Here is a 23,999-nt window from a genome sequence, read left to right as displayed (position 1 = left end):
CAAACCGCCATCGGGCTCCCCTCAGGGGCTGGTTCATGGTCCTTCTGCCTTCTGGCTTTGCAGTCCACACGTGCGCGGAGCTGCAGGTGCCCCGAGGCCAGAGCTGCATAGGACACGCAGGACACGTGGGCACGCAGGACACACAAGACACGTGGGCACGCAGGACACATAGGACACGTGGGCACGCAGGACACATGGACATGCAGGACACACAGACACACAGGACATGTGGGCACACAACATGCAGGACACGTAAGACACATGGACAAGCAGGACCCGTAGGACCCACAAGACATGCAGGGCACACAGGACACGCAGGACATGCGGGCACATAGGACACGCAGGACACATGGACACACGGACACACAGGACACGTAAGACGTAAGACACAAGGACATGTAGGACCTGCAAGACACACAGGAAATGCAGGACACATGGGCACATGGACACACAGGACATGTGGGCACACAGGACATGTGGGCATGTAGGACATGCAAGACACAGGACACACAGGACGTATGGGCACACAGGACACATGGACACACGGACACAGAACATGTGAACACGCAGGATACGCAAGACATGCAGGATCCACAGGACACAAAAGACACAAGGACATGCAGGACCCTCAAGACACACAGGGCATTCAGGACACGGAGGCACACAGGACACGTGGACACACAGACATGTGGGCACACAGCGCACACAGGACACGTGGGCATGCAGGACACACAAGACACACAGGACACACAGGACCCGCAGGACACACAGGATATGTGGACACACAGACACGTGGGCACACAGGACACGCAGGACACACCCCACTCAAAGTGTCCGGCTTCTAATCAATCCGGCCTGGCTGATGTCACTTCTGTCTCTAAAGGCCTTTTTTTTTGTGGGGGGGGTAAGTAAATAGGAATGTTTCTCAGTAACCTGTGTTCTCCTCCATCCCACAGCCTCAAGGACGGGGCAACGTGACTAGAAATACAAGCTTTCAGTTTCAAACACCACAGGCAAAAAATAGCAAGATGGAATCTGGTTAATCTCAGAACACATGATGGAGAATTTAAGCTGCTTTAGGGAAATGGCTTCACACCCATTCCTAGAATGCCCTTGCTCATTAAGTTGGGATTTAAAAAAACCTTTATTTTTAGGGGTGGAACGTTTTCATCCAACAGCATCTTGTGTCTTAAACAACAAAAGAGTGAAAAAGCAGGCAGGACGGTGGGGAAATCGCCTTAACATGACCTTAAGCAAGGATGCATTTTACCACCGAGACTCAGTTTCCTCAGTTTACTCCTGTAAAATGGAGTTAATGTGATCTAGCTTTTTAATGGGGCAAGTCTGGGGAGAGCAGCTTCTCAGCCACAGAAAGGCTGGGGGGAGCTGGCCAAGCCCCCGTCTGGGATGAGGACAACGTGATTCCCAAGGACAGCCGCTCTGAGCGGGCTCACAGGGCCAGCCCAGCCATCGGGAAATGGGCCACGCTCTCAAGACAGGAAAGTGTAAGCACAGCCTGTGTAGTCATTAAAAATTAAAATCATGTTGATCTTATTATGGGGATTATGTTAAATTTATGCATCCATTTATAGGAAATGGATTCTTTTTAAAATATGAAGACATTTCTACCACCTCCCAATAGAATATATCTTTCTATTTGTTAAATTATTCATTTATGGCCCTCAAAATCATTTTAAAACTTTCTTCACAGAGATTCTGTGCCCTTAAGTTTTCTGTATTTATGTTTCTAGTTCATGTAATTGATGGTTTTAGTTCGTATCACAAAGGAATTTCTCATCTTCAAATACATATTTTATGTGATGCTTGTTTGTATCTAGAAAAGCTATTGATTTTTGTGAGAGGTTGTATTCTTAACAGTTTTTTATAGATTTTTCTTGGATGTTTGAGATTCAGTCTTACTCTGTACAAATCAATGATATATTTGTTTCCTCAAAAAACCAGAACAAAACAGAAGCACAGGGACCAGTCTCTCTCACACTTGTACATACACACACACACACATACACACACACACCCCTCTTTCACACAATCGGAAATCTCGCACACACACCGGCAGGCACACATGCTCCTGGTCTGGGCGGTCAGACAGAGAACAGCCATGAAGCCAGCTGGCCTTGCTTTGGCCCGGAGACAAGACCAGACACTCTGAGCAGGACCTGGTCTCCTCATGAAACCCCACCTGGCGGGAAAGGCCGCGGGAGGCAGTGACCTTGGGAAAAGGCCCTGTGGATTGCAAACAGCCGTACCTCTGTGTCAAGGCGATCTTCAGCTTGTCATTCTCAGACTTAAGCTGTGCGTCAGCAGGACCCACGTGAGAGGCCTTTTCATCGTCTGTCCCGTTGACGCTGGACACCTGAGTAGAAGACGGGGTTTCACACCCAGGTTCCGGGCCAAAGGGAGTCACCTTCACACCGGATTTGCTCATAGTAGCAGCAGGTCAGGCATAATGAGAAAGTATGTTCATGAGCAGGGGACAACCAACTCGTCAGACCAGAACGCGGCCAAGACTAGCACGAGAGGCTAGCAATCATTACATTCTACCGCGGAAACTTAATTTTAAAAATGGGGGGGGACGCCTGGGTGGCTCAGTCAGTTAAGTGTCTGCCTTCGGCTCAGGTCATGATCCCAGGGTCCTGGGATCGAGCCCCGCATCAGGCTCTCTGCTCAGCAGGGAGCCTGCTTCTCCCTGTGCAGCTCCCTGCACTCCTGTTCTCTCTCTCTGTATCTCTCTGTCTCAAATAAATAAATAAAATCCTTAAAAAAAGTTGTTTAAAAAAAAAAAAAAAAGACCCAAGGAAAAGGCCCGGAGGAGTCCAGGGAAAGCTGAGAAAGCGTGTGAACCTTCCCGACCAGAGCACACGTCGGTCGTGGTACCCCACTCCACAGAGCCACCAGACAAGCCTGCATACCCGGTCTCCCTTATTCAACACCAAAGCCACGGACGAGAGGGGAGTGGGGCTTACAACAGGGGACAAGAAACAGTGAGTGAGGAAAAGAGAAAACGTATCAGAAATGGAGACAACCTATAGCCCCTGGGGCCAGAGAGAGAGCAAGACGCGTGAATGTGTGTGTGGCCTCCACGGCTCGTTAGCCTTATTATAAATATTCTGAAATATTTTCTGTAATAAGTCATGCCACAGGGCGGTGAAATCTCATTTGCTCTTGGAGAAGATCTTAGATCTTGGCCTCCACTGAGCATAAAGGCAAAGGAAAGAACCACGGAGGGAATGATGCCTACATTTGACTACCGCTGAATTTCTGCACTGGAAAAAAAAAAATGCCGTAAACAAAATTAAAAATGCACAAAAACCTGGGGAAAATATCGGCTGCTGAACATTTGCATATATGAAAAACAAGATGTTAATACCTTTCTTATCTGAAAAACTTCAAGAGGCCGTGTCTTTTTAGAGCCACATGCTGACATAGCTATGGGGGAAATGATAAGATGTTTAAGATTTGCTTAAAATTCAGGGGGAGGGGGAAGGGGGGGGCACCAAGCAAACAACTGATCATAAATTCCTAATTGTTTAAAGCTGATCTGTATGTCGCATGGAGGTTTATTACACAATTCTGCCTAGCTTTGAGTATGTTCAAAAATAACCATGTTAAAAAATAAAATTCTTAGAAAGCAACACAAAAAGGGGGCACCTGGGTGGCTCAGTCGGTTAAGCATCTGCCTTTGGCTCAGGTCATGATCTCAGGGTCCTGGGATGGAGCCTCCTTTCTCAGAGGGGAGTCTGATTCTCCCTTTCTCTCTGCCCGCCTCTTCCCCACTCCTAACCCCTCTTGTGTTCATGCTCTCTCGCTCTCTCTCAAATAAATAAAATCTCAAAAAAAAAAGTCAACACAAAAAGATGAATACTTCGATTTTTTTTTAAAAGGAAAAATATACATAATTGACATTTACAGAAGAAGAAATGGATAGAATCAATCGACACAAAAAATATTTAATCTCACTGGTAAAGAAACGTGAAGTGAAAAAAGCCAACAGAATACATTTTCCTGCTGTCAAGTCAACAAAGCTTTGTTGGTGAGAGTGTGGGAGGAAAAAATTGTTCCCAGTCCCTGCTGGTGGGAGTCAGAACCATACGTTTCTATAGGCTAAGTCTGCAGTGTTTGTCAAAAGCTTTTAAAATGTCCCTATCTTTTAACCTAATCCTTTCAAGAATTTATCCTGTAGAAATTACCAAATGCAGAGATGTACAAAGACGTTGATCACAGGGTCATTTATATTCCTGAAAATTAGAAATCACATCGATGTCCCAAAGTGTGGATTAATGGAATATGTTGCTATACAGACAAATGCTAGGCTAGCCATTAAGGTAGTTTTGAAAAGGGATATTTGAAAACACAGGGGAATGATCATGAAATATAAAGTAAAAAAGTTGGGGCGCCTGGGGGGCTCCGTTGGTTAAGCGTCTGCTTTCGGCTCAGGTCATGATCTCAGGGTCCTGGGATCGAGCCCCGCATCCGGCTCCCTGCTCAGCGGGAAGCCTGCTTCTCTCTCTCCCACTCCCCCTGCTTGTGTTCCCTCTCTCGCTATCTCCCTCTGTCAAATAAATACATAAAATCTTTTTTAAAAACAGTAAAAAGGTTAAAAAATATAAAAATATATTATAAAATTAATATATATATACATACACACACACACACACACAAACACACACACATATATATATATATAAAAATATCAGGAACACACCTAAACATGAACAGTGTCTTTGTGTTGTGAGAAAGCAGGTCGTTCCCATTCTCCTGTTTAGACTACCGCATGGTTTTGATTTTTTTACGGTAAATAGTATTGCTTTCACCTTCAGGATAAGACCCATGTAGGATGTTTTAAGATCGTCAAATATTTGGAAAACTTACCCAAAGTGTTCATTTCCCTAAGAGATTCAGGAAAGCAAGCAAATGTATGTTTTCCAATAAAAATGCACAAAAAATGTACGATGATCTCTACATTTGGGGAAACGTCAGGAAGATAAATGAAAACTAAAGCTTGGAGACAAAAAGCTGACATATAATTAATACATATATATAACATAGCACCTTAGGGATATAGTTGTTTTTTAAGGTTTAAATGCTTTTGCGGGGGGACGCCTGGGTAGCTTAGTTGGTTAAGCAGCTGCCTTCAGCTCAGGTCCTGACCCCAGGGTCCTGAGATTGAGCCCCGCATTGGGCTCCCTGCTCAACGGGGAGCCTGCTTCTCCCTCTCCACTCCCTCTGCTTGTGTTCCCTCTGCTTGTGTTCTCTGTGTCAAGTAAATAAGGAAAATCTTTAAAAAAAAAAAAAAAAAAAAACCTTTTTGGGGGGTGAACCTGGGTGGCTCAGTCAGTTAAGTGTCTGACTTTTTTTTTTTTAAGATTTTATTTATTTATTTGACAGAGGGAGATAGTGAGAGAGGGAGCACAAGCAGGGGGAGTGGGAGAGGGAGGAGCAGGCTTCCCACTGAGCAGGGAGCCCGATGCGGGGCTTGATCCCAGGACCTGGGATCATGACCTGAGCTGAAGGCAGAGGCTTAACCCACTGAGCCACCCAGGAGCCCCTAAGCGTCTGACTCTTGATTTCGCCTCAGGTCATGATCTCAGGGTCGTGAGACAGAGCCCCACTATGGGCTCCACACAGCAGGGAGCCTGCTTAAGATTCTCGCTCTCCTTCTGTCCCTCCCTCGATGCCCAGGCTCTCTCTCAAATGGCTAAATAAACCCTTTGAAATTTAAAAAAAATATACTTTTTTGGTAAAAACAAACATTAAAACAGAAACCTTACATAAAGAACTTCTGATTATGAAGTTCAAGGATACTTCTACAATATGTGGTATTCAGAAAAAGATCATGTATTAGAAACTCTATTTAGGTTATGGACCATTGCTGGTATCCAGTTTTACAGGTCTTCAGCGATTTACTCAGTATGGTAATTAGTGTATGAAATTAAGAGCGTCATTCAGATCATATTAAAGATTCTTTAGAAAGATTCAGGAAAGTTCCTGTTCACCTGAAGCCTAATACACATTTCGTAAATTCACACGGGGAATCTTTCATATGACGAGCCAGGACAGGCACTGGGAAATCCCGGGTCCTCGGGGCCAGCCCCGGCAGCAAATGCAGAGCCCTGCCTGCGGAGCGCGCTCCTGCCTCGGGGTCGGTGATGGGGAGAGGTCTCCTTTCTCTGCAGTCTTCCGGGGCGCTCTTCCCACAGCTGGGTGCATTTTCCAAGGCTCTAGCTTTGCCCTCCTTTTCCCACTGCTTCTTTCTTTCTTTACTGTTTTAGATTTTATTGATCTATTTGCCAGAGAGAAAGCGCAAGCCGGGGGAGCAGCAGGCAGAGGGAGAAGCAGGCGCCCCGTAGAGCAGGAGGTCAGATATGGGACTCGATCCCAGGACCCTGGGATCATGACCTGAGCTGAAGGCAGACGCTTAACCGACTGAGCCCCCCAGGCACCAGCCCCCCACACTGCTTCTTGGTATACTCAAGGCTTCAGCTATTATTTCTTTAAAGCACACGGTCAACTCAAAAATGTCCAACTTGACAGCCCAGTCCCCTGGCTGTCCCCAACCTCCACCCCCTCCTCTTTACCCCCGGGGCTGTGTCCTTGCCAATCTGCCTGCTGTCTGTCACTCCGACTTCCTTCCCACCTGCAAGCAACACCCTCATGTCGATTCCAGAGAAACTATCATGCAACACCTCCAATGTCTGCCCAAACGATGAATAACAATTAAGTAAATAATAATTAATAAACTAGAAATAAAGAATCTCCAAGCACACCTCTAATTCCTCACACAGTGCACCCTGCTCCCGCCAGGCAGACTCCCGGCTGTCTTGCTGCTGCACCATGCTTAGTCCTAACCCCGAACCTTCCCCCCAATGTCTCCTGTTCCCTTATCTCTCTGCGCAGAATCTTACCCCTCAGTCAGGCCTTCTGCCCACCACTACATATGCCAAACCAGACATCAAGAATGCAGGGATTTTTACTTTGGGTTAAAAGAGATTCCTTTTGGTCAATCACCACACTTTCAAGTAGACAGAACACTTAATTTCTGGCAAAGCCACATCTCCTTTGCTAAATCCAGAGCTGCTGGAACACCATCTCCCGTTCAACTTTATTAAAACATAAAGACAGACGGGCGCCTGGGTGGCTCAGTGGGTTAAGCCTCTGCCTTCAGCTCAGGGCATGATCTCAGGGTCCTGGGATCGAGCCCCGCATCCGGCTCTCTGCTCAGCAGGGAGCCTGCTTCCTCCTCTCTCTCTCTCTCTCTCTGCCTGCCTCTCTGCCTACTTGTGATCTCTGTCTGTCAAATAAATAAATAAAAATCTTAAAAAAAAAAAAAACAAACAGTTCACTTCTGCTCTCTCTCTTTAAAAAAAACAGAACAAAACAGAGACCGGGGTTCCCTAGCATCAACGGAGTTTTCTGTGTCGCGGGCACGAGGCACCCGTATTTTCGATGCACACCTCCCAGCACAGGAGGGAAACACCCTGTTTCTCTCTGGTGCGGAAACACAGTGACAGAGAATGCCTCTGAGCAGCCAGGGGTGTGCAGCGATTCTAATCGCATCAGCTGCTTTCTGTCCAGATGTGCTGGCACATCTGGAAAATCTGAGTCTTGTGCAAACATGTCTTATCCACCTCAGCGGGAGCACGTGAGCCGCCGGAAGAGCCTTCAAAATGCACTCCTGCCACAAGTCCCTATTTCTTGTCAAAGTGACAAGGAACAAAGAGTCCCACTTACTGATCCCACGCCGGATTTATTTTGTGCACAAATTACGTACCTGGGAATGGTTGCTCGAGGTCTCGATTTTCTCCTGGGACTTGTCTCTGGCCAGCCTGGCAGCTTCTTTCACCTCCTGGAACTTCTCTGCAAACTGAGCGTGAATAGGAGTTACTGGAGTTGTTCTCGGCCCTGAGCGCGCTGGTTTTCAGAACCCACCTTTGGTGCTCTGCACTCATTTTAAGTCAATAAACCGTATAAATCCAGAAGATGGTTTTATTTGAGATGAAAAGAAATGCACATAAGGAACGCTTCTTCCATCAAACTACCAGCCAAGGTCAGATCCAAATCACTTTTTTTTTTTTTAAAGATTTTATTTATTTATTTGACAGAGAGAAATCACAAGTAGATGGAGAGGCAGGCATAGAGAGAGAGAGGAGGAAGCAGGCTCCCTGCTGAGCAGAGAGCCCGATGCGGGACTCGATCCCAGGACCCCGAGACCATGACCTGAGCCGAAGGCAACGGCTTAACCCACTGAGCCACCCAGGCGCCCCCCAAATCACTTTTTTAAAGATTTATTTATTTTAAAGAGAGAGAGCCCATGGGCATGGGGGAGGGGCAGAAGCAGAAAGGGACCTCAAGCTGATTCGCCGACTCCCTGCTGAGCGTGGAGACTGACACGGGGCTCGATCCCAGGACCTTAGATCATGACCCCAGCTGAAACCAAGAGTGGGCTGCGTAACTGAGCCCCCCAGGCGCCCCTGATCTGATCTGATCTGATCACTTCCAGGCTGCTGAAGCTAGTTTAATAATGAAGTAGTAAAAACAAGTGCCTCCCATGGCAGGAACGTAAGTTTAGCTGTATCACAGAAGGGTCCACCCTAAACTTCACCACCTCGATGGAAAGATCCAAGAACTCCTACAATATGACGGAAACCAACAAGATCAAGAGTTGGGGAGAAGGCACTGTTCTAGATTTTAAAAGCTTAAGATATAAAATAGCAAAATGCAAAACAGCAAAAGGCAACATGTAGCCTATGACTGTGTGCTGAACAGACCATCTGTAACTGGGGGGAAACTGGGGTGCTTGGGTGGCTCGGTCAGCTGAGTGTCAGGCTCTTGGTTTCGGCTCAGGTCAAGATCTCAGGGTCATGGCATCGAGTCCTGCATCAGGCTCTGTGTTCAGTGTGGAGTCTGCTTCAGATTCTCTCTCCCTCTGCTCCTCCCTACACATGCTCTCTCTCTCTCGAATGAATAAATAAAATTAAAAAAAAAAAAAAGAAAGAAACGCCAATGATGTCACGGTCATGAGGGAAAACATCATTATTTTTTTAGAGACAGACACTGAAATCTTTTGCTGTCTGCAATGTCCTTGAAAGTACTTCAACAGGGGCGCCTGGGTGGCTCAGTGGGTTGAGCCTCTGCCTTCGGCTCAGGTCATGATCTCAGAGTCCTGGGATCGAGCCCCGCATCGGGCTCTCTGCTCAGCAGGGGGCCTGCTTCCCCTTCACTCTTTCCCTGCCTCTCTGCCTGCTTGTGATCTCTCTGTGTCAAATAAATAAATAAAATCTTAAAAAAAAAAAAGACTTCAAAAACAATAAAAGAGAGGAAGAAATGTGGCAAATGTTAATAAGCACTGAGCCTAATACATATCACTAATAAGCGATATGTATATGGGGGTTGATTATATGATGCTCTCTACCTTTAAAAAACTGTTTCGGGGCGCCTGGGTGGCTCAGTGGGTTAGGCCTCTGCCTTCGGCTCGGGTCATGGTCTCAGGGTCCTGGGATCGAGCCCCACATCGGGCTCTCTGCTCCTCGCGGAGGGCCTGTTTCCTCCTCTCTCTCTCTCTCTGCCTGCCTCTCTGCCTACTTGTGATCTCTGTCTGTCAAATAAATAAAATCTTTAAAAAAAAAAAAAACTGTTTCTAATATTTCCATGCTAAAAAACATCCTTCAAATGCCACGGCAATCAAATCAATCATGGGCTTATGGATACAGACAAGGCAACTGATTTTAATTAGCAAATACACAGTCGGAGCAGAGAACATTCTAGGAGGGCGGTGTCGGCAACACAAAGCAATAGAGAGAGCAGCGTGCGGTTGCCGGGCACAGGGAGCTGGCAGGGAGCAAGGCTGCTGACAGTTCTAGGGCTTCTGCTGAGAACACATTAATTCCGGAGCGCGGGCTACCCTCTGACTATCTGCACGGCGCAGGTGGCAGCGGTCTGCTTTGGGAAACCTCGCCGATGACAGACCCCGGGGAATGATGTGCCCTGGCTGGCGCGGGAGAGGTCAGCCCTTCTGTTCTGACCCGTGTTGCTCCTGCAGGACCAGAAATAAAGCCAGAGCCACGGGGTTTTGTATGGAGCCGCCCCACAGCTGTCGGAGGAAAACCACATGACTTGGGTAACACATGTGAGGTCCAGCAGGGACAGACAGAGCCCTTCCCTGGCCTGCTTCCTTTTTGGGGGCCCTTAAAGTGAACACCTTATGTAGAAACTCCTTGATGGCGGGCTCCACGCCTTTCCCCACGGCCTCCTCGCCAGCACCTGCAGGAAGCAGGTGCAAGTCGGTTTGTTGGGTGAATGAAGGACTCTAGGTTCCAGACAGACGCCCCCTCCCCTGGCCACTTGAGAACAAATCATGTCAAAGGCACGGGTCTAGCCTAAGAAGGGCGCAGCTCTTCCTTCGCTGGACAGATGAGAAAGTGCTCAGTGAGGAACTGTGGTTTGGTGTCCGGGAGCACCCCATTCCCTCCTCCTGCTTCCTCAGCTGACCCGACCGGATCTCTCCCGAGAGCGAGGCCAGGCTTCCCTCGGAACATGAACATGGGCCCAGGAAAGTTTTTTTTGCAGGCACCATAAAGGCCTTTCAATCTTACTAAGACATTAAAAGACTGGATTTTTAAAGGTCTTATTTTCAGTGGTTTTGTACCCAGTATCAATTAAAAGTCAAACGTGACTTGAAGGAAGCTGTAAGAGACTCCCTTGCTGACTGAATCTCAGCCACACTGTACGCAGTAATGGGGGGGTTGGGGGGGACGCCTCTCCCCCCGCAAGCCTCTCCAACCAGGAGCACTCTCTTTCTCACAGATCCTTCCTGTCCCCGTCCCCATCAGGGTCGCTTTCTCTCATGGGTCTTATTTGAAGTTGCTTCTAGACTACATTGGAAACGTCATTAGCCAGAGTCACGCTCATTCAGTCAACAAACACAGTCCAAGGAGCCCTCGCTCCTTCAGTGAACAAGTGTTTTCCACCGTCCCTGAACCAGGTCGCGCACAAAGCCGGATGCCGGGGCAGGTACACTGTGCAGCCAGATGCTGTTCTGGCTCCCAGGAGGCCAAGAGCTGAGTAGAAGACACTGGCAACCAAGTCAGTATGTAAAATTCTGCCAGGCTTTGACTGAGCCAGCCACTTCTGGACAGAGCTTGGGGCCTGCATTCCCTCTTTCTCCTGCTTCACCCTGACCATCCCTACCTGGTGAAGACCTTGGTTCTACCCTTGGAGACCCTAATCCTAGGGTATCGACCTTCAGCTCCAATGGCTTCTTCCTTCTCCGTTCTGGACAGACCTTCATGGCCCTACCCTCCTCCCCTGGGCCCACAGGACAACCACATCTGTATGTTAACGAGTTTAATGGCTTCTTAACTCACGTTCTCTCTTGGGCTCCTCACCACTACTCTGTAGGACGGGGATTCTCATCTACCGTTCCTAGATGAGAAAGGGCAGCCTTAGGCTGGTCAAGCCCATGACCACACAGCTAATAAATAATAATAAATAATAATAATAAACGTAAACCTGAACTTGGACCCAGATCCATCTTCCATGCCTCCAGTTACCGTCTTGCACCAACAAGGACGCCGGAAGTCTTGCCCATGGCAGTTGCTAAGTGTTTACCGATTAGATTTTCCATTCGCAAAGAGAAGCCCCATTACCTTAAAATGTAAGATAGAATCGTACTGGCTCCCTCTTTCAAAGAAAATTACCTGTCAAAGCTTCAACTTGAAATAGGCCATGGGGACCTTGAAGGCCAAGACAGGCCTGAGGCAAAGAATAGCGACAAGGAGTGGGGGCCCCGGCCAGCTCTGTTCGTCTCCTCCACACCATCGAGCCACTGTCCTTCTCAGTTGCAGAAGGGAGACTGCGAGCAGCTGTCACACGTACGTCTATAACACACGTCCCCACAGGACTGCAGAGTGATGGTGTCATTCCCAGTAATAACCGCCTCGAACATCTCAGCCAAGGGAAAAGGACACACACTCTCGGCTCACAGGGATGCGAAGAGAACAGCCGCCGGAGTGGCCGGTCTCACTGCGGTCAGCGCCACGCTCGGGGGCTCGGGATACCGAGAAGGACGGCGTGGAGGGGTCTCAGAAGCGCCAGCATCACACAGACCATCGGACACCAACACTGGACACTACGTGTGCTGAGATCTACCTGCTTCCCGGCTAGCTCAGGCAAGCTGCTCAGCTCTGACCCTCACCAGCCTTTCCAACGCAGGCCACTGAGCCCCGCCGAGCCCCGGCCTCCTCCTCTGCGGAGCGGCCCGGCGATGCGCCTCGGCACCACCGGAGGAGGAGAGATGCGGCTTTGCTGGGTGCGTGGCAGGGGCACAGCAAAGGGAACTTGGGCTTCTCTGGCCTTCATTTGGTTAATTTCTTCAAGTAAAAAATAAAAGTGAAAAAGCCAGGAAACCACGACCTTTAGTAAGAGAGTGCCATAAAATTCATTCATTCAGAAATAGGAACTCGTTATGGCTACGTGCCAGAGGCTGTTCTGGGGACACCGAGATACGCAAGAAAGATTGGGTTTCTGTCCCCAGAGAAACTCTGACTTTGTAGAGGGTTTGGTTTTACACTCAAACGGGTGAGAATCAGAAAAGAAAATTCCAGAAAATAAGCTTAAAATGCAATGAAGTAGGATAAACCCTACCAGATAAATTTTAAATATATAATCGTTCTAAAAGATGGGCTATCAGTAGACGCATGATGGTAATGGACCCGACCACTGACATCAGCGTGAGCTGGTGACAAAGGAGGAATCTTCCACGGACAGGGAGAAATGATTGGGTGCGTAACGCGTGATACAACTTCAGTAAACAGAGGGAAATGAGTTTAAATTCCTACTACAAAGGAGGTGCATGATACATTTTCAGTGAGGTAAAGGGGTAAGCACGTTTTTCAAAAATCTGCATGTGTGGGGCACCTGGGTGGCTCAGTCGGCTAAGTGTCTGCCTTCCGCTCGGGTCATGATCCCAGGGTCCTGGGATCCAGCCCCGCCAGCAGGTTCCCTGCTCAGAGGGGAGCCTGCTTCTCCCTCTGCCTCTGCCGGCTGTTCCCCCTGTATTCTCTCTCTCTCTCTCTCTGTCATATAAATAAATAAAATCTACTAAAAAAAAAAATTAAGTAAAAATAAAAATCTGGATGCAAACAGAATTGAACATTTATCAAACTCCTGCTTGAAGGGTGAGAGGGTAATTATCTAAACTTGGAAGAAATAAAAGAAAAATCACAGGAGTGACAGACTCGACTACACAACCATTTAAAGCTTTTGAACAGGAAAGGGGAAAAACATGAAATCAGAAGGGAAACAGCCACCTGAGGGGGGAATATCCGTAGCTAGGCTGGCACCCCGTTCTCTGTTTGTGCACACGGAAAAAATGAAAAGCCCAATAGATAAACGGCAAAATTCACTAATAAAAAAAAAAAAAACACAGTAAGTAGCAACTGATAAAAGAGACTGTTCAGTCCCGCTGGAAATGCAAATCGCAATAATGAGGTACTATTCTTTGCTCGCTAAATTAGCAAACATTAAATACAATTAGAATACCCAGTGTGGACAAGATATTTCTAGGCCATTGTGTGGGCGGCACGGCCCCACTGAGAAGCAATTTGGAAATGGGGATCATCAGTGAAAAAAGCATTCATACCCACTGACCTAGTGATACCACTTCTGGGAAACAATTCTATGGAAAAATTGAGTACATTAAAAAAAAAAAAAAAAAAGGCTTCAATACGAAGATGCTAATCCTAGCATTATGGATAATAATGGAAACCCGGCAGCAACCAAGGGCCCCCAGAGGATTGTCCTTCAGTGAAAAAAATCCCCTGACTTCAAATCTACAGTTTTCTAATCTTCCCCTTCATTCTAAAATATCACATATGCTTGTGAATTTAGAAAGAGTAGCTTAGAAAAAAATATTTTTTAAACCTATAGTTCTACCACCCAACGATACGCACCAACTACATACACGTCCAATAGCTTCCTGTGTGTATGCATCCATTACATATATATATATATACGTATACATATATATATTTTAAGATTTTATTTATTTATTTGACAGAGAGAGCGATCACAAGTAGGCAGAGAGACAGGCAGGGTCGGGGGAAGTGGGCTCCCTGCTGAGCAGAGAGCCCAATGCGGGACTCGATCCCATGACCCTGAGATCACGACCTGAGCCAAAATCAAGAGTCAGACGCTCAACGGACTGAGCCCTCCAGGGGTCCCATTACACATATCTCTTCTCAAAACCAGAACCATGTCGTCCACCTCATTTTATAGCCACTTTTGCAATTAACGGTGCAACATTAATATTTCCATGTAATCATACAAAATTCTGTTACAGCTTCTGAACTGCCATACAGCACAACATCCTGAAGGATACACTGGCGTTCATTTAGCCTGGATTCTTACCGCTGGACATGTGGATGATGTTTTTGCTTTTTATTTTGCTTTTGCTGTTACAAATGATGCTGCAAGGAAAATTCTTCCAGCGAAATCTGTGCTCAGGTATAATTATTTCCTTAGAATAGATGCCAATAAATGAAACCAACAGATCAAAGGATATTCAAAGCATCCAGGTTTCTGAAATGTATTCCAAATTCTCACATCTTTACTTATTAGGATCATTTTCTGTAGTGTTTAAACTTGTACTAATAATCTGTTAAAAAAAATTAAAATCATCATTTTTTTCATCGTTATCATGCCAGAAATGAAAGACCGTTGTTTCATTTGTGGGGTGTTTTTTTGTTTTTTTGGTTTTTTTGGCCTTGGCCATCGAAGATCCTGCGGCAGACGCTACTTGCTTATTCAGAATCCATTTCTTGTTTTCGCTTGGCTTAATAACATCTCAAATTGGATCAGAGCAGAAAATTTCCCAGGTGGGAAAGAATGAGAACCAGTCTAAGCTGGTCATAACAACCTAATTCTCTCCGCAGCCCCCAACCCCTGCTGTGGGAAGGTGGCCCAGGTACTGAAGACTGACTTTGGACCCAAGGAGCTGCCAAGGGAGCTCACAAGGGACCCTTCTGCGTTCTCCCTATTGCCATGAATGCAGATGTGATGGACAGAGTTTGAGAAGCCATCTTAGCACCATGAGGAAAAGGCCAATAAAAGAAACAGTCATGCACAGCCCTCACAGCCAACGTCATGGGGCCACCGTATGGATGCTGGCAATGGCCTGCCTCAGGACTTCAGTTTTGTATGAAAAGAATAACTCTATTTGCTTCAGCACTGTGACTCGTTCCCTGTTACTTGTAGCCCAAAGCATTCTCCCTACAACATATCAAAAGAATGATGAATCTCCCCCACTCTAAAACAATGGCCCTTAAATAGGAGAGGTAGAAGAGAGAGCAATGTTCCTACAACAGCACGGACTTGATGAACCTAACGATACACATCTGAATGACAGACGAAATCATTAAAATGGGTCAACAGCAAACGCTGCACTGCGTGTGTGTGTGTGTGTGTGTGTGTGTGACTTTAGACAAATCAGTCACACAGCACTATCAGCGCCATCCTGGATCAGCCCCTCTGTGGCAGGATGGGCTTCCTTCTGTCTGTGATAAGTGACACGGAGCCCAACTTGGGACGGCGGCCCCTCGAGGTCAGCTGCTGGAGAGAACATTCCCCTCGACCACCGGTTCACGCTCACGCTCGCATCGCCCTCCTTGGGTCTCTGTCCAGCAGCTTGTTCTTTTATCAGCACATGCAAGCCGCTTCCCAGGGTCTTCAGGAGGGCTGAGGTGGACCGATCAGCCCCCGCTTACCTCTGGGAATATGCAGCTGCTATCGTTTCTGGAAAGCCTGTCTCAGGGGCAGACAGTGTCCCTGTAGTGCTTTGGGGACTGTGGTGTGAAGGGGTCCTTATCATGGGAGTAGCAAAGACTAAGGCACCTACTTTCCTTCCAGGGGGTAGAGAGAGACGGAGTGTAAATTGTTCTTTTTTTTTTTTTTTTAAAGGTTTATTTATTTATTTATTTATTTATTTGGCAGACAGAGATCACAAGTAGGCAGAGAGGCAGGCAGAGAAAGACGGGGAGGCAGGCTCCCTGCTGAGCAGAGAGCCCGATGCGGGGCTCAATCCCAGGACCCTGGGATCATGACCTGAGCCGAAAGCAGAGGCTTTAACCCACTGAGCCACCCAGGCACCCCAGAGTGTAAATAGCCACAGTCCCTTTCCCTTGCCCAGTCAGAGGGTGTGATTTACCGAGCCCTCTCTCCGGACCGCGGGGTGCTGCTCAGAGGAGTCAGGAACGTGCGGCCACAGCCGTCCCCTCGGGCCCGAGCTCCTCTCTGCCGGCTAATTGCCACTTGTCGAGACTGCCAGCCTCACTTGACGGTAATTTATCAGCGTGTGGCTAATCGTTCCCTTCAGGGAGACGGGGAAGAGGGTGACCTGAAACATTCTGAACAAAGGAGACACCCGAGAAGCCTTTATGACAACGGCAGGTCCGACAGGCGTCGCCCAAGGTGGCCGAGGGACTCAGGGAGACGGGGCCTCCTCCGTGATGACAGGACTTTTCCCTTGGCCTGGGGGAGTGAGGGGTGCGCGGGGAGGCAGGCACGGCCTGAGGCCTCCCCGCCATCTCAGAGGCCCAGGGGGTGAACGTCAACAATGTGTTCTCGTTTCTGTCTTGGGTTCTCCCTGCTTTCGATTCTTTTCATTAGAAACGTTCTCCGTTTATGCTTCCCAGCTCCTCTGATTCCTCCGAAGAGGGAAGAAATTCTTCCAGGCCGCTGAGAGCGATTCTGTCAGCCGTCGGCACTTCTGGAAGGCCCGGAGCGTCAGGAGGGGTCAGGGGCGCTGGGGCCCTGCCTCCCACGGGAGCCTCTGCTTCTCTGCGGGCTCCCCCGGAGGCGTGAGGACACCAGCCAGTGTGGGGAGGAGACACGGGGGGGGGCTGCTCCCAAGTGTCCCCCTCGTCCCCACACCACGGCCACCTCCAGGTGCTCCTTCAGAGGGGACAGGCACCCAATCTGCTGTCCACTTCGGACGGGTGCTGGTACCACTTGTTCAGCAAATCACCATCAAACCTGCTTCCACGTCACATAAATTCTCAGATTCTCACAGCCCTGTTCTTCGTTTCAGAAAACAGCAGTTCCCTCTGTCTGTCAGTCCGTCCTCATCTCAGAACCCCTGCCTCCCACGTACACTCACCAGGTCCCCCCGGTTCAGCTCCTCCATGGTGCCCAAGTCCCTCCGGCTCCTACTCAGGCCCTCGTCATCCCTGATCGGGACCAGAACAACCCAGTCTGCTGGGAAAACCTGCCTACGGCTCTGAGCCGCTTGTTTTCCTTCTTGGCTTGAGATCTCTCACAGGCCACGGTCTCAAGTCCCGGGCTGGGCTCTGGCCACAGCCTTGCCCATCCTCACACCCCCACATCCTGGTCACAGCCTCTCTCCCGGGGTGTCATGGGTTTACTCATGCTCCTGCTGTTGTGCAGAGGATGACGGAAAAGGGAAGTCTTCCCCTGGGATGTGACTTGGAACGTCTCATTGTCCAGTGTGCACAGGGCAGGTGGCCTGGGGTCATGATCTGCCCTGAACCTTGGGAAAATGGTCAGGGGCCTCACTGCCCGGGCAGGGACCGGGAAGAAACAAATTTGGAAGGTTAGTGACAAAGAGATCAGTGGAACCCAGGGGGGTCCCGTGGAACTGGAGTCTGAAGACACTCACATCCCACGTGAGTGCTTGCAACTGGCTGGAAGCCTGTGACCCCCTCAAGTTCGTATGTTGAGATCCTAGGCCCCAGGGTGAGGGATCAGGAGGTAGGGCCACTGAGAGGTGATGAGGTCACCTCTCACCTCAGGAGGGTGAAGACCGCATATATGGGACAGGCGCCCTCATAAGAGACCCCACAGAGCCCCGCGGCTCTCTTTCCAGCACAGGAAAGCACCACGAGAAGGTGCCGGCAAACAACCAGGCAGCAGGCCTTCCCCTGAAGCGGACGGTGCTGGCCCTGGTCTCAGCCTTCTGGCCCCCCGGGCTCTGAGAGTGCAGCTCTGCTGTGTGTGGCCCGGGGTCCTGACAGCCCAAATGGACTAAGACAGTCTCCCCAGCTCCCCGCCTCTGTGCCAAAGGGAATCCTTAGGTCCAATCTAGGGACACCCAGACCTTCTCCTCCTGGCAGCCCAGGGCCTGCCCACAAGGCTCACAGACACACTGGTCTGGGCACCATGTGACCTTGACAACTCACTCCTGCTCTCCAGGCCACCCCGACCTCTGGCGGGCTGCGTGCCCACCGCCAACCACAGTGATCCTGCCGCAGCCCCCAGTTCGGCCTCATTCCCTGACGTGAGCACCGAGGTGCTCAGTCAAGAGCCGCCTGCCTTGGCCCCTTCGTCCACAGGACACAGTGACTCGTCCTCACCTGACAGACACGGTCGGCGTTGCCGGTCCCGCCGCTCAGAGACCCGCCTGAGGTCGTCTACACCACACAGCACTGGCTCAAACCAGCAAACCCCCTTCTCCGCAGACAAAATGAAGTGAAGGATTCTCAGTCTTCCCACCCTGCAGAACGCCACGGGGCTGCCTGCTACGGCACATGCTTTCCAGACGCGTGGGACACGCTGCCTCCCCTCTGAGGCACAGCACACGAGTCCGGGGACCAAAGGACATTGTTTCCACAATGACACCCGCAGACCTAGACTCAAAAAGTTTGCTTCCTTCCCGGTGTCAGGGCCCTGATGAACTGGAAGGGAGGTTTATGATTATTTTTAAAGATTTTATGTTTTTACTGGAGAGATAGTGAGAGAGCACGGATGGGGGGAGGGTCAGAGCAAGAGGGAGAAGCAGGATCCTCGCTGAGCAGGGAGCCCCAATGCAGGACTTGATCCCAGGACTCTGGGCTCATGATCTGAGCTGAAGGCAGACGCTTAATGGACTGAGGCGCTGGGGCACCCCTGGAGGGGAGGTTTTGTCACCCAGGAAAGAATGCTTCTGCGAGCTTGCAGGCATAAGAGGGATGCCCAGAGGCCCATCAGGCCATTTCCGGTCTCTGGGGCTCCTAGGGAGTGGCATCCCCATGGAAGTACGTGGAGATGCCAAAGAGGACGGTCCGTGGGGTGTCCTCCATCAGGGGCTCCTTTCTGCTGGAGGCAGGATGGCTGCCTTGCGGGCCGCAGGCCTCCTCAGAAATATGCGTGTGTGCAGAAGTGTGTAGGTGCGTGTGTGCACACAGCCTGTGCTCCTGTGCTAGACAGACGCGAGGTGCAAATCTGTAGGCCCCTGCATGGTGGCTTCCCGACCTGTCTCCATCGCTCTCCCCCGAAAGCTGTCTTCAGTATACACAGCGAGCCCAAGCAGCCAGGTCCATACCCAGCGACCCAGTCAAGTCCCCGGGAATCTGGGATTCTGTGAACGCCTCTGGGATGGACCACAGCTCTGTCTTCTCAGCACCGGGCACCGCGTGGGCCCGGCCACAGCTCAGGAAGTACGTTCACAGCAACTGTCTAGAGATAAGTCCTAAAGCCAAGCCTCCTGCAGCCAGCCCGGCTCTGGCCCTTCCCTTTCCACACTTCCTCAGATTCTCCAAGACCCTCTGACATCCTTCCTGTAAGTTCTGTGTCCTGTAAACTAGCCAGTCTTGCTCTCGGGCAAGGCCTTCCCTGCACCCCGCACGGCTCTTCCAGCAGCCTACGACGAGAAGACCCCTTCGCCCAGAAAAGCTCTGTCCCGCCATCTGAGGCGCTCAGACTGTTCCAACAGACCTTGGGGTTCTCCAGCTGCGTTCGGTCACCACCGGCTCCTCGACACCTTTCTGACTGTCTACAGAGTGTGTCCCAAGCCCCATCAGAGAATCAAATCAAAGCTATGAATCCTTTCCCCAGGGGAAAAAAAGCGACCTGCACCCCAAACACTGTGATCTTTTAAGGGGTATAGGGACCCCAGGACAGGAACTGTGTGCTGTCGGTATTCAGCAGCCCCGTCCTCTGCTAACGGGTCACTGATGCTGACGGCTGTCAGGTGCATGTGGGACCCAGGGATCGGGGTGACCCCACATGGGAAAAGAACCACAGGTAGAGCGGTTTGCTGGTTTGCTGGGGCCACGACCTCAGGCTCTGCAGGGGCAGGTGGCACGTGAGCTTTCCTTCCCCAACTACGGCTCCACTTTGGGGCACCTGGGGTCTCTAAAATGTCATCGGGTCGGGCAGCCCTACAGCACCGGAGGGGCTCAGATCAAAGCCTGGAGAGGAATCCTGTCCAGGGGCGGCATCCGGGGACCGAGGGACGAGAGCATGCCTTACCTTCGTCAGTTGCTGCTCCGAAGAGAACCCCAGGCCAAACACGGTGTTGGCTCTGCTGTCAGCCCACTGCCCGAACTTCTGCGACGTCTTGGTGAAGGTCATGTTGGGCGTGATGGTGCTGTTGATGATCACCTGCAAGAAAGAGCCAGAAGAAGAGGAGCTGAACGCTGGGTCTGACCTGGACGGAGCACCCAGCGTGCACCCTCGCCCCATGGTGTCTGCCCCCGGGGCCTGCCAGCACAGCCTCCGCCGCATCAGCCACACACCCATAATCCGGGGTCCCTGCAGAGACCCCAAAACAGACGGTCGCTCTACCGTAAGATCTTACAGTTGGCGGGAAAAAGTCTGTCCTAAGGAGAGACTAGTTTCCCAAACTGCTGTTTATTTCCCCAAAGCTCCGGGGCACCAATAGCCTTCAGCGGGGAGCCAGCCACGCCGCACACTCTTGGAGGAGCCGCGCTATGTCCCTTTTCAAGCACCTGGAGCTCCCGTGTGCTCCATCAGCGACTGGGCCTCACCGTTCCCCGACAAGAAGGAACAGCCATGCTCCGACCGGGATGACCGTGGACGGTTAATTTACAGAGAAAGCAACGGTCGTGGTACGAGTGGGGTGTAGAGAAGCTGTCGGCAGGGGTGCAGGGACTGGGCGCTCAATGGTGCTCCCTCCGTAGCCTGAAAGGATGAGGGGAGGAAGAGGCCACAGGCTGCAGAAGGCCAGGGTCATGGTTGGCAGCCACAGGCTGTCTTGACAGACGAGTCTGCGCCCGGCATCCCCCCGCAGGGGAGCCCACAGAACCGATACCCTCGCTTCTGCCTGTGGTCCCTGCCAGCGGCCGGCCCCACCCAGAAGCCAGAGACTCCGCGGACGCAGGGCTGGAGCCCACAGATCAGCCTCTCGGAGACCCCGGCAGGGGTATGAGGGCACCGAGTGAAGCGGGGGTAAAAGGAGGCTCTCCAGCCCCGGCGGGGTCCGGCCTTCGGCGTCTACCGAGCATCTACTCGCCCAGCGCGCTGCTCACCGAGGACAAGGGGCGGAAGAGTCCGGACTCCTGATCCTCCCGCCGCAGAAGTAGGAAGAGGGGAGAGACGTGTAAACAAACAACCACTGAACGATCCAGAAGTGTCAGTGAGTAATCAGCAGGAGGCTCACCCCGGCAGAAGCCCTTCGAAGCCCTAGGCCTCCCAGGGACACTCGTGGGGAAAGCGGATGTCTGTGCCAGGCTGGAGGGCAGAACCCACAGCTCACGGCCCCCGTGAAAGAGTCTGTGACGATCTGAGCAGAAACACAGCCTTCTGAGTGCGGGCACACCTGGCTCCGCAGCTTCGCTTTGTCCCGTACCCCGATAACCGATAACCGCACTTTCTACCAACTGAAGGTTCGTGGCAATACTGCGGGCGCTGCCGTCCCAACAGCTTTTGCTCCGTTCGCCTCTCGGTGTCACATCGGGATTATTCTTGTAGCATTTCAAACATTCTCAATTCCTGTCCTTGGGATGATGACCCGTGATTGTTGACGGCAACTCACCGAAAGCTCAGGGGATTGTTAGCATTTTTTGCAATAAAACTGCATTTTTAAATTAAGGCGTGGACTTTTCCCAAAGTCCTGCTGTGGCACACGGAGCGGACGGACGCAGCACACACATGACGAGCCTGTGGGAAACCACAAGGCTCACGTAATGTGCTTAATCGTGACACTGGCTTTATTGCCTTGGTCTGGAACTGAACCCACGTATCTCTGCGGTGTGCCTGTAAGAATGCTAAAGGATGAATCTACTAGCAGTTTTCCTTATTAAGGAAATGTGCGTTCTCGACAGTCAGCTCCACTCGTTACTGATAAAACAGGGAAAAGAAAACGCTGACGAGCATGACCTCCCTTTCCATGGTGGGAATGTCAGCCAATTATTTCGCTGAAGGACGGACCTTCTGGCCACAGATTCTTGCTTTAACTAATAAAGAGACCCAAACAGGGAGTCAGAGTCGCCTCTAGAAACAGAGGTATCATCGCTATGTGTGTATGAATGCCTACTGAGCTTTCTCTTTCTCTTTTTTAAAGATTTTATTTATTTGAGAGAGAGCGAGAGCATGAGAGAGTGAGCACGGGCAGGGGGAGAGGCAGATGGAGAGGGAGAAGCAGGCTCCTCAGGATTCGATCCCAGGACCCCAAGATCATGACCTGAGCTGAAGGCCGACCCTTAACGACTGAGCTCCCCAGGCGCCCCGCCCCCTACTGAGTTTTCTAAGGAGGCATTAGCTCAAGTACAAACCTTGTTTATTTGCCAAAATAACTCTGGAAGTTAATACGAAGAACAGCAATTGGTACGTATTGATTATGTCTTGAATGGTTTACTTCCATCAGCTCGTGTGACATGTGCAGTGGGACTATCCCCTCCATGTCACAGGGAAATGACCTGGTAAGGAGCAGAGCCTAGAGAAAAGACTCAGAAACCTGCATTTGGAATTTCTGTACAACATGCTTCTCATTCTACACCATGGATGCCTCCACTGAACTCCCCGTCCTTTCCCTTTGACCATCATAACTCCTAGAACACCACAGTTCACGCGAGTGAAGACACGTCATCAAGCATTTTTCAGATAACGATGCAAGCAGAGCGGGTCCAGAGCTCTGCCTGCTGTCACCCGACACTATCAGAGATGGGGGCAGAGGAGTGGGGCATGGAAAATGCAGACCTAAACCAGGAGTGAGCATGAAGAAATGCTTCTGGGACCTCAGAGGTTGACTGGGGTCTGGCTCAGCCCCAGGCGGGACTGATACGGTGCAATCAGAGCAGGCTGAGGGCAGGTGTGTGGCGGGGCGCTGGATCAGAGTGGATCACGTGATCCCAGAAAGCCAACCCCGGTCACCTCCCAATTACCAGAATTCTGGGAGGGTGAAGCAATCACCAGACCCATTCAGAATCCTGATTCTTTCTAGATCTTTGTGCTCCTATGCCTCTAAGTCAGCCTCCAAAACCCCTCCCCAAAGCCCTCTTGAAAGGCAGAGGACAGAGGCTGAGCGGAGTACAGGACACACCTCCGGAGCTCGCCCCAAGCACGCTGTCCCAGGGTCAGTCAGGCTGGAATAACAAAGGCGAGGACCCCTGGTATTTCTTTGCAGTGTAATAATTCCCAAGGCACTTTTTCACACCATCTTCTTTCTCATCCCCATTTTTACAGATGGGAAAACTGAGGCTCAACAAAGTCAAATGACACGTTCAAGGTCACAGAGCTAGTAAGTGGTTAAAAGGAATATAAAGTATGTACTACTTACAGAGCAAGGACAAACAGGCTTCAAGAGCTGAATCTGTATCCCGCTGGGGGTTCATTTAGCTTCTCAAACCTGTAGACTCAATTTTCTTTCTTTCTTTCTTTTTTTTTTTTTTTCTGGAAAATTCTCAACCATTCTAAGAACACCGCTTCTGCTCCGTCTTCTCTGCTCTCCTCTGGGGCTCCAAGGACACATATGCTAGACCTCCTGAGTGCGCCCAACACAGTTTATGTTCCTACCGGTTCTTATCACCCTGATTCTTGGTTCTCTCTGTTTCAATCTGGATATATGTTCTATCGGTCTGTCCCCCAGTTCACTAATCCCGGCTCCTGACAGAACCCATCTGCTGCTAAACTGAGTCACTGAACCTCAATTTTAGACTCTGCATTTTTTTTAGTTCTAGAATGTTCATTTGATTCTTTAAAAAAAAAATGTCTACGTCTTTGGGGGATATCCTTCTTCCTGTCATCAACTT

At 50.2% G+C, this 23,999-nt stretch overlaps 1 protein-coding gene across 2 annotated transcripts in view; it reads right to left on the bottom strand.

The window, feature by feature from the left end:
• The window catches only part of HOMER2 (homer scaffold protein 2), an 82,140-nt gene that overhangs the window by 5,557 nt on the left and 52,584 nt on the right, over positions 1-23,999 (bottom strand). For both annotated transcript variants that reach the window (XM_032341973.1, XM_032341974.1), the window contains exons 3-5: positions 20,260-20,391; positions 7,790-7,882; positions 2,268-2,374 (exon numbers count right to left, since the gene is read on the bottom strand). In XM_032341973.1, coding sequence (XP_032197864.1) covers positions 2,268-2,374; positions 7,790-7,882; positions 20,260-20,391 — 332 coding nt within the window. The remainder of the gene's footprint in view (positions 1-2,267; positions 2,375-7,789; positions 7,883-20,259; positions 20,392-23,999) is intronic.

Source organism: Mustela erminea, chromosome 5, assembly GCF_009829155.1.
Source record: "Mustela erminea isolate mMusErm1 chromosome 5, mMusErm1.Pri, whole genome shotgun sequence".
NCBI lineage: Eukaryota > Metazoa > Chordata > Mammalia > Carnivora > Mustelidae > Mustela > Mustela erminea.
The sequence above is the reverse complement of the archived record's forward strand: the minus strand, read 5'-3'. Positions and strand labels throughout refer to the sequence as shown.